We start from the raw sequence: 11,558 nt of genomic DNA on the forward strand, positions 1-11,558 counted from the left end.
AGATACAAATAGTATTAATATGAAGCATAATTCATAATTGTTGTGTTCAGCTTCATTAGTGTAACAACTACATAGATAAGGATGTGACTTAGAATTTTCCATACTGTGAAAAGAGGTTTCAGGGTGATTCTAGTTATATTTGAGAGGGTTTTTCTCTCACTGTACTGAATTATGTATACAGTATCCCTGTTATATATTATATATATTTATAATTATGTTAAGATTCTTTCACAGTTTCTATATATATTAGTGGAAATATCTGTTATTTAGCTCAATTTAATATTGAGTCCAATATCTGCTCATGCCCCAGCTTGGAAGCAGTGTCATAACAAATAGTTTTTTATTTCAGTTCATATTGTGTCCTTTTGTTTATTTTCAATATTTAGCCTGATTCAAGATGTATAATAAGCAGGAAAATGCCTGGAAAGAAACAAATAGATATGGTAAAATTTAAAAATAGATTTTTGCAGATTATCAAAGAGATGTTATTCAAAAACTTTGGAAGATGCTTTGTAGAAATTCTTATTACCATGAGAAATTGGAGATTAACCCAACTTGTATAGAAGGCATTATAGTTCAGCTAATTGGAAGAATGAAGACATAGATTATTTGCATTTATTTTATTTATTAAATTTATATGCCACCCATCTCACTATCCAAAGTGACTGGGTGGGTTGCAATAAAATCATAAATATTAAAATATTAAAATTAACAACATGAGGTATAAAACTAGAAAACTAAGAGCGTGAATGATGCAGTGATTTGGTTTGGTAGAAAAATGAAACCATTTAGACATATAACATCAAAATTCATAATAAACAGTTTTTCTCACATTATGGAAAATAACCAAGGTAATTATGCTATTCAAATTCTGTGTTTTTAGTCCAGTTTATTTTAAACACATGCTCACAATATTTCCACTGAAGTTAATGGGACATCTTGAGACCACGCCCAAATCATTAAATTTGTATTTTAGATAACAAAAGGAATAAATGTTAAAGATAAAGAAACAAAAACAATAATTAACTTTCTCTATGTATGAGTTTATAGGGCCGTTGCACAGAGGCAGCAAGGCTGGATTCAAGGGCAATTAACACTCAAGATGGTAATTATTTTAATCATTTTCTCAATTTCATTCTAGAAACAGGTGATAGGTTAACTTTTGCACAATCAAATTCAGTATATTATAATTTTTGGAACTATTTTCTAGGTTTAAAACCGGATTGTACACGTAGTTTGCCAAAGCTTTTCCTGACCTGGAATTGTTTGAACTTTTCAAGGGTATTTTGTTCTACAGTTTGAAACTATGTTGATAAATTACCAAGATAATGAATAATTTCAAATGCATTTATACAGACCTGAGAATATCATTACAATTTATGGCTTAGTAATCAGGATATTTGTTAAATAACTTGAAGCAGATTTTACAGGCACTTCCTAATTGGCACAATGCAACTTGAGTGAATCAACTGTGTTTCCTGTTTCATTTTTTTTCTTGTTTTTAATTAAAACCAAATTTAGCCAAAATCTACAGGCATCATGAACTGATTTCTGCAGGTTTCATATTATAAACCTTTGGTGTTTATAGTAGAATCAAAGGGGGGGGGGGGAGAAAGGAATAGAAAAAAGATAAAAAGAATTATAAGTATTAAAATTAGTTCAAAAATTGTTATGCTTTTAGACATATTCTTTAAAGGATTATATACATGCCTATGTGTGTGTGTGTGCATTACACAATTTTTGATAAATAATAATTTTAAAATATTTAAATATAAATAGGACAATAATTTCAACATACACATTTTCAAAGGGCCCCTAGGCCTGTTCTTAGAAGCTGTTCATAATTATTTAATTATGATCTACATCTTTTTGGTCACTAAATAAAGCTACATGGGAAATGACACCTAGATGCAAGCCTGAAAAACAAGGACCACAGGTAAGACAATACTTTATAGATGGATGTGTGGATCATAGTTTGTTATCTTGTGGTGGAGAAACTTAAGAAGATACTAACAGACAGTATTTAATGATCATGTTATGAAAGCTAGGAAGTTACAATAAGACAATGGTCTCCTGTGACTAAAAGCAAAATCACCAGAGATTTATCAACTGACTTTTATATATGGTTACAGTGATTGAAGATTACATACACAGCTGACCATCTATGGCTATGGTGGCGAACCTATGGCACACATGCCACAGGTGGCACGCAGAGCCCTCCCTGTGGGCACACACGCCATCGCCCCAGTCCTAGGCCTTCAGCTGGGTTTTATAAAACCTTTTTGCTTTAGGCCTCCGCCGCCGTGTGCAAAAAAAAAAGGTTCAATCAATCAATCAATTTCAACTTCTCACGGGGGAAAAAAAGATCTCGCAAAGTTGGAATTGATTGATTGAACTTTTTAGTCCCACCCAGTCTGCCGTTACCACCGCAGCCATGCTCACCCAATGGGCCATGTCCACCCGGCACCCAACGATACATAAGTGGGTTTTGGGTTGCAGTTTGGGCACTCAGTCTCTAAAAGGTTCGCCATCACTGATCTGTGGAGATTCTCAGTCATCCATGTCATGGTTGTCCCAAAGATGCTTTTTCAAGAGGCAACTGGAGTTACTTATTTTTCTTTGAAGACATTTCGCTTCTCATCCAAGAAGCTTCTTCGACGCTGACTGGATTTTTCTATTCCCCACCATTCAGTCAGAGTTGAAGAAGCTTCTTGGATGAGAAGTGAAAAGTCTTCAAAGAAAAAAAAGAAAGTCCAGTTGCCTCTTTGAAAAAGCACCTTTGGGATACATAGCTGATAATTGAAAAAGGATTGTTTTACAAGGAATACAAACAGGGGTTCAAAGAAATATGGACACCCCTGTTATCTAGACAGAGGGCACTTAGCCTTTGAGAAGTACGTATGTCAATCAAAATTATTACTATTCTATTTTTTTAATATATTTTTTATTTTTCAAACAAACAAAATACACAATACACAATAGATTTTCCTTTTTCCTTAGCAATACTATGTCTTATATCTCTTACATTTATTAACAATTATTTACATTACTTCTCTTACTTTTTTATTCCTTAATTCTAACCAGCTATAATACATGTCCCATACGTGAAATTCAGTAATTTCTTTGTCTTTCATTTCTAGAGTTAGTTTGTTCATTTCTGCACAGTCTAGAATCTTTCCTATAATCTTTGCACTTGTTGGTATGTTTTCATTTTTCCAGTGTTGCGCATATGTAACACGTGCCGCCGTTATAATATGTATAATGATGTATTGGAGAGGTTTTTCAATTTTTGGATTAATTATACCTAGTAAAAATATTTCAGGCTTGAATTCAATTTGTTTTCTTGTTATTTCCAATATCCATCTTCTTATTTGCTCCCAGTAAATTTTTGCTTTGGGGCATTGCCACCACATATGGTAAAATGTTCCCTCATTGTTTTTACATTTCCAGCAATCTGGATTCATATTTTTATAAATTTTGGCCAATCTCGCCGGGGCTAGATGCCATCTGTAAAACATTTTAATTTGGTTTTCTTTATACGCAGTTGACAACGTTAATTTGCAATTTACATTCCAAATTCTTTCCCATTCATCTAGTCCTATATTTCTACCTATATTTCGGGCCCAAAATTATTATTACTATTCTAACCGTTCTAATCCTGGATCCCACTTTGAACAGGAAGAGCCAGTAAACATCACCCTTGAACATCAGTATCCTTTAAAATGTTGTTGTTTATGGAGACATATAGTTTAATTGATGTAGAAATATTATAATTGCAGGAAGATGCATCTCTTGAAGGAGTAGTCAGGTCATGTCTGTGGGGAAAATAGTTTAGCAATTAAGCTGTTGTGCTAGATTCCTTGACTTTTACGTTAAACAAGCAAGCAACAGCAGAAATATTCAGAATATGTCAAAGGCATACAGAGCAATAAAAAATAAAACAAGGCTAATCAATAATATTTTATTAATAACTAGCTGTACCCGGCCACGCGTTGCTGTGGCTCAGTCTGGTTAAATGGAAAAGAAAGAAAAGAGAAAGCGCACGTTTGTAATATGTTTAATTTCACAATGCTAGCGTGTGTTGCTTTTACGTCCAACAGATGGCGCTGTTTTTCAAAAAAAGCATGTTTTTACCTGTCACAGGTGTGACATCTATATAATAGTAGGTATATAAAAACACGCGCATATTCAAATGCAACGTTGTGTCAAATTTTCAAAGCAATCGGTGAAGAACTTGCGGAGATTTAAGATTTTGAACAAACGAACATTTACATTATTATTTAGATAGATAATAATACACTGTGAAAAATATCATTCAGGAGAGATGTTTTGAAATAGTATTGAAATAACTAAATACCCTTAAGAGAAAATCTTTCAGGCCCAGGAGTTCCACAAATGTCCTTAACTGAGAATGCCTCATACTGAAATTCCCCCAATCACATCCTAGTAGTAGCAGATTGTTGTACGGGATATTTGAAGATGATTAAAATGAACACTTTCAAGGTTAAAACATGTTGTTATTTTGAACTGTGCAGATCCAATGACTTCTCCATTTCTACCGTGTTAGTTACACTTACCAAACTAACTTAAACAAAATATTCCCTTTGGTGTAATCAGTTGTGCTATAGTTACCAGTTTAGTCAAAGTGAAATCCTTAATAATTAATTTTTCCTTACTATAGTTTGCAGCCTTTTGTTTCATTTAACACACTTTTTTTTTTCTTTTCAATGCAGGTAGCTTCATTAGCTCCCCGGCTGCTAAAGATAAGAGCTCTTGAGCAAGGTGATATTTTTGTGAGTATTAAAAATGTAGAAACTGGTTGAACTAGAAAACATATACAATTTTTTTTAAAATGCTGCAGATGTATAAAAAAAACCCCATTTTTTAAAAAGAATTATATTACACGCATATAGTTAGAAATTAGCATCCAGCTCCAAAAAGTTGTTGTAAAAAATAAAAATTTGAGTAGGGCTTCTGCTATCCTCAAACTTTCTCTACAGAGGATCTAACTGCATGGAGCTGGTTAGAAATAACACTTGGCTGCTTTTCTTTTGGCTTTCCTAAAGGCAAGGGAGACTGTTTTTTATGCCGGCTTTGATAGTTCAGGGTGACCAGCCCATTTAACTATGCTAAAGCTGACTTTGAGGAGTTGGTTGGTTGGGATATATGATGTACCCTGATTATAACTTTCTGAGTGGATCATGTAGTCCTGGGCTTTTCAACCAGTGGTATGGGTACCACCTGTGGTACATTGGCACCTGGCAGGTGGTACGCAACCATCCTAGAAAAGTGGTAGCAGGGGAGGGGAATGAGCTGAACCGGTGGCAGCACCGCACAAGCCTGAGCGAGAGACGGCTGGAGCTGCAGGGCTGTCAGGGCTCAGCGGAAGCGCCAGGATCAGTGCCAGGCTCCAGCTGGAGCTCGGCGCTGATCCTGGCGCTTCCACTGAGCCCAGAAGAAGCGCCGATCAGCTGGAATGTTGCAGCCTCTCCAGGGTCTTATGAATTACATTCAGATGCTTGGCAACTGTTTCATATTTATGACGGTCACAGTGTCCCAGGGTCATGTGAAGTGACCAAAACCTGCTGCAATCACCCAGCAGACGGGGGGAATAAAAACCAAACACCCCCACCCAACCCCTGCTGCCAATCCTCAACAGAAATGTCACAACAGTGGAAACCTCAGACAGGAGGAAGAGCGCCGCTGGGTGGGCAGGCAGGTGTCTTGCTCAGCTGTGGCTTGGGGGGCACTTTTTTCAGTGCCATTGTAACTTCGAATAGTCACTAAGCAAACTGTTGTAAGTCGAGGACTACCTGTACTTTATCACTTTTTTCCTTTTTTTTTTTTTTTGGTCATCAAGTTTTTGACACCTTGCTAGGCGACTGATGGTACTTGGATGTTGCCATATCCTAAAAGTGGTACAATGGGTGAAAAGGTTGAAAAGCCCTGATGTAGTATTTTAAAAGAGCTGTGGTGGCATAGTGGTTAGAATGCAGTACTACAGGCTACTTCTGCTGACTGCCGACTCTCACATATATATTTATATTTGTTGATGCTTTATTGAAACTAAATTTGTATATCAGTGATTACATGGCTGATGCCATACACTAAATAAATGAAAAAAATCTTTCCACTGCAACTTATTTTTAAAATACCTTTTAACAGTGCTTTTTTTGTTAAAAAAAAAAAAAAGGTGCCGGAACTCACACACGTCATACAACCCGCCTTGCCTACGTTACAAGGTTCCATCCCAAAAAGGTGCCGGAACTCCGTTCTGGGCGTTCTATGACAAAAAAAAGCCCTGCCTATTAAACCAGAAAAAGTAAAATAAAGGATTCCTGGGTTTTTTGGTAACTGGATGGTATTCTGAAGTAGAAAGAATGAGATTCAGAGCTGGCTGGCACAACGCTGCCCGAAGTCACTTTGCCTTGAGATGGGCAGCATGTAGATTTAATAAATAAACAAAGTAAAATAAATAAATAATTCTAAACAAAAATGGAAGCAATATTGTTAGCATTAACTCATTCATTTTCTTAAACCATTTATTATTATTACAGGGACTGGCCAATTTAATGGACAAGTCATGTCTTCTTCAACTCAGTTTGGTAAGTCATTCTTTTAGAATAAAAGAAAATACGTCTATCTTACTTTAAAAATAATGTTAAGACTGAAGATCAGCCTTCATTGTCAATTCAGAAACCAATATTCTTTGCGAGAAATGAGAGCATATCAATAAACTGAACATTTAAAAAAGCAAAGGTGCTTTTTCAAAAGGCAGCTGGACTGAAGAAGCTTCTTGGATGAGAAGCGAAATGTCTTCAAAGAAAAACAAAGTCCAGTTGCCTTTTGGAAAAGCTCCTTCGGGACAACCATGACCTGGATGACTGAGCATCTCCATAGACTTTAAAAAAGTTCTGGGCTCTGTTCTGGGCCCAGTGCTCTTCAACATCTTCATCAACGATTTGGACGAGGGTATAGATGGGGAATCATCAAATTTGCAGATGACACCAAGCTGGCAAGAATAGGCAACACTCCAGAAGATAGGCTTAAGATACAGGAGGATCTAGACAGACTTGAACACTGGGCGCTATCTAACCAAATGAAATTCAATGGTGAAAAAAGTAAGGTTCTACATTTAGGCAAGAAAAACCAAATGTACAGGTATAGTATAGGCCCAGGGGTACCTTGCTCAATAGTAGCAACTGTGAGAGGGACCTCAGAGTCCTAGTGGACAATCACTAAAATATGAGCCAGCAGTGTGTTGCAGCTGCCAAAAAAGCCAACACAGGGCTAGGCTGCATTAGCAGAGGGATAGAATCAAGATCACGTGAAATATTAATACCACTTTACAATGCCTTGGTAAGGCCACACGTGGAATACTGCATCCAGTTTTGGTCACCACAATGTAAAAAAGATGTTGAGACTCTAGAAAGAGTACAGAGAAGAGATTAGAGGACTGGAGGCTAAAACATAAGGAACATTTGCTGAAATTGGGTATGTCTAGTTTAACAAAGAGAAGGACAAGGGGGGGACATGATAGCAATGTTCCAATATCTCAGGGGCTGCCACAAAGAAGAGGGAGTCAAGCTATTATCCAAAGCACCTGAAGGCAGGACAAGAAGCAACGGATGGAAACTAATCAAGGAGAGAAGCAACCTAGAACTAAGGAGAAACTTCCTGACAGTTAGAGCAATTAACCAGTGGAACAACCTGCCTCCAGAAGCAGTGAATGCTCCAACACTGGAAGTTTTTAAGAAGAGACTGGACAGCCATTTGTCCGAAATGGTATAGGGTTTCCTGCCTGAGCAGGGGGTTGGACTAAATTCTATTTCTACAGGTGGAATATCATGAAAAAAGATGAAATATTTTCCCCCTCATTTCAGTTTCCCTCCTCCAGTACTGTGTTTGGCTGGTGTCTTTAATAGTTGCCCAGGACCACTTACATGTATCTTAATTTTTTCAGTAAATGATAAAAATATCTAGCACTGTAATTGTCCTTAAAATTGTCAAACTTTTGGTAAAGGTTGGGAAACATTTTACCAATGAGTTGAGTAGCAAGGCTGTCTCAATAAAGCTCATAACAAATTAAATTAGCCAAAGACATTTGTGCCATTGCAGCTACATGTGGTATTGCCTAATGGTGATTATCTTCAGTTGGCCTCAGGAGAGCGGAGTGGATGTGGAGTGATCTGTATAAAAAGAAAAAAGAAAAAAAGTAAGAGACTATTTGATGGCAATGCTCTCTTGCTTGGTTCCTTCAGCTACCTAAAACATTCCCTATCTTTTGTAGCTTTGCAGCTGCCAAAAATGCCAACCCAGTTCTAGGCTGCATTAACAGAGGAATAGAATCAAGATCATGTGAAGTGTTAGTACCACTTTATAATGCCTTGCTAAGGTCTCATTTGAAATATTGCATCCAGTTTTGGTTGACAGCATACAAAAAAGATGCTGAGACTCTAGAAAGAGTGCAGAGAAGAACAACTATGATTAGGGGACTGGAGGCTAAAACATATGAAGAACAGTTGCTGGAATTGGGTATGAAGAGAAGGACTAGGGGTGACATAATATCAGTCTTCCAATATCTAAGGGGCTGCCCCAAAGAAGAAGGGGGTCAACCTATTCTCCAAAGATCTGAAGGCAGGACAAGAAGCAACGGATGGAAACTAAATTGTCAAATTTATGATGCATGGATGGACCTCAACTCCCAGGATTCCCCAATCAGCCAAATTAAAATTGACAAGTTTGAAAAACACAGCTTTAGATGGAAAAGGCAATTAACAGAAAGATAGAATCAAGATCACATGAAGTGTTAATACTACTTTAGAATGCCTTGGTAAGGTCACACTTGGAGTACTGCACCCAGTTTTGGTCACCACGATGTAAAAAAGATGTTGAGACTCTAGAAAGAGTACAGAGAAGAGCAACAAAGATGATCAGGAGACTGGAGGCTAAAACATATAAGGAATGGTTGCTGGAATTGGGCATGTCTAGTTTAATGAAGAGAAGGACGAGGGGGGGACATGATAGCAGTGTTCCGATATCTCAGGGACTGCCACAAAGAAGAGGGAGTCAAGCTATTCTCCAAAGCGCTGAAGGCAGGACAAGAAGCAACGGATGGAAACTCATCAAGGAGAAAAGCAACCTAGAACTAAGGAGAAACTTCCTGACAGAACAATTAATCAGTGGGATGACCTGCTTCCAGAAGTTGTGGATGCTCCAACCCTGGAGGTTTTTAAGAAAAGATTGGACAACCATTTGTCTGAAATAGTATAGGATTTCCTGCTTGACCAGGGGATTGGACTAGAAGACTTCAAAGGTCCCTTCCAACTCTGTTATTCTTTTATTCTGTTTGTACTATTTCTATTACAAAGAGATTTGGAAATCAGACTACACTATACGCATCTGCAATGAGGCTACTCTGCTTGCATTTGTAAAATGAACATTTTACAGTAAAAATAGATTATAGGATAACAGAGCAGTGCTAGTTTTTCTTCTCCACTTGCTAACTTAAAAGTGAACACGGTGTAACAGTCATGGGAATTATTACTATGGAAGCAGCCAGTTCCACTGAGGAAAAGGTTTTTCTTAACCAAATATGTTTTCTGAGGAAAAAACCTAGTTGTTGGCCTTGGTAATATATAAATGCTTATAGAAGTGATGATTTGGTCTTTTTACGCCAGCATACCTTTTGCTAGAGTATAACAATATAATTATTTTTGAATTACATTCTTTTTATGGTAGCTATATTGACTACCAAAACAATGTAGTTGTTGTGAGTAGGTATCTTTTTTCTTGTTTCTTCATTTGACTTTATTTAAATAACATTAAGATGCCATTTAAAAATCCTACATACAGCTGGTTCCCCAGAGCCTAATGAATTTATGGAATTAATGAGCAAGAAATATAACTTAAGAAATTATGTAGGGAATGATATGATTCTGGGGCTTGAAGCTTAAATGCTACAGAATTGTTGTGTTCTGTCTTAATTTTGAATAGTAATTTCAAACAAGGAATACTAGATGAGAGCTTCAGTAGGAGAACACACTTATCTTCATTCCAAATAAAACTTTTTTTTGTGGAGAACTTGTGCTTCAAATTCTAGCCATTGCTACAATTCATTGCAAAATAACAAAACTTGTCAACAGAAAGCAATAAATGTTTAGAATAACTGGTACAGTACTTTCATACATGTGCACAATATATTTGCCATCTAAAATGTATTTTCAGAAACACATAATGATCAAAATCAGTTAAATCAGAATGCTTGCTGCTAAACTGTGTTGGTTCATATCTGAACATTTTCCTACTTTGAAACCAGGAATTGAATGTGGTTTGTTGGTTTGTCTGTCTTCCTGATTAAAAGAAAAGTTTGGGTGGTGTTATTCCCTAATTAATATCAGCCCTAAATAAGTTTTAATTTTAATTGTGAGTTAGAAATAACAGACCTGAAGAATGCATGTCTGATAGTCATTTACTGGACAGTAACATTTCCTCTGATGGTCTCTTCATTTTATGTGAAAATTGGACTATATTGTTCTTTAGATAAATCATCATCTTGATAAAAAATTCTCATATTTGGATAAGCTTACTTCAGTTAAGAAGAGTAAACTTTAAAAACTCTTCTATGATAGGCTAAATTTAAATAAGTGTTGTTTTGGCAAGCCTATATCTGTACCAATTAATACTTTATAATTACCTTGATAACTTTTTTTGAGATCTCCGATTTATTTTATACATAACACAATAGAGTGTAGATTTAAAATATGGATTATTTATCTTGCTTAGAAAAAGAGATTGTTATTATTATTTTCCTGTTTCCACAGATCAGTGAAGGTGCAGAGTGCATATTTATTCCCAAGCGACTATTTCTGGAAGAAGCAACTGCTAAATCCAGGCAGATGGCATTACAGATGTTCAGCAGTTACCCCACAGAGAGTATGATCCAGCAGAGTTACAATACACAGCAAACATGGAACAGATACAAGAGCAAACTTATTAAACAGCACCTTAAATGGCATGCTGAGCAAGCAGGCATCAAAAGTAGTAATGGCTGGTAAATATATTTTATATGCATTGCAAGCCAAGCTTTTGTCCTGATAAGAAAATACTTACAGTATTTGTGAAAATATATGACTATAACTATTAAAAAAAAACATTTTGGCTTCTTTTCTGTATCGTAAAATGCATTTATATTCACTGGTGATTTTATATCCATTTCTGAGACTTTGGTAAAAAATATCTTAAAAGAACATCAACACACAAATACCTAAGAGATGCACATTGGCATAAGATGTACAATTACTAATTTATTTTAGAAACAAGAGGTAGAAATATGTTGTGTGTGTGTTTGTGTGAATGATATATAAAGAGAAATCTCCTGGAGTCCATTGGGATTACAGCAAAGCATTGTAAAACAAACATCATACATACATACATATAGTGGTGGGATCCAAATATGTGAATAACCGTTTTTTTGTGTGGATGCCGCTTCCGGAAGTCCATTCTGAGCCTGGGCAACAAAAAATTAGCTACCAGTTCTGCCAAAGTGGTGCGAACTG

At 36.3% G+C, this 11,558-nt stretch overlaps 1 protein-coding gene across 1 annotated transcript in view; it reads left to right on the forward strand.

The window, feature by feature from the left end:
• Positions 1–11,235, forward strand: part of LOC107294733 (cyclic nucleotide-binding domain-containing protein 2) — a 47,806-nt gene extending 36,571 nt beyond the window's left edge. The window contains exons 10-14 of the mRNA XM_015823989.2: positions 1,051–1,105; positions 1,887–1,936; positions 4,734–4,793; positions 6,558–6,605; positions 10,824–11,235. Coding sequence (XP_015679475.2) covers positions 1,051–1,105; positions 1,887–1,936; positions 4,734–4,793; positions 6,558–6,605; positions 10,824–11,057 — 447 coding nt within the window. The 3' untranslated portion in view covers positions 11,058–11,235. The remainder of the gene's footprint in view (positions 1–1,050; positions 1,106–1,886; positions 1,937–4,733; positions 4,794–6,557; positions 6,606–10,823) is intronic.
• The last annotated feature ends 323 nt before the right edge of the window (positions 11,236–11,558 follow it).

This window comes from Protobothrops mucrosquamatus, unplaced genomic scaffold (genome assembly GCF_001527695.2).
Source record: "Protobothrops mucrosquamatus isolate PMUCROS unplaced genomic scaffold, P.Mucros_1.0 scaffold2066, whole genome shotgun sequence".
Lineage (NCBI taxonomy): Eukaryota > Metazoa > Chordata > Lepidosauria > Squamata > Viperidae > Protobothrops > Protobothrops mucrosquamatus.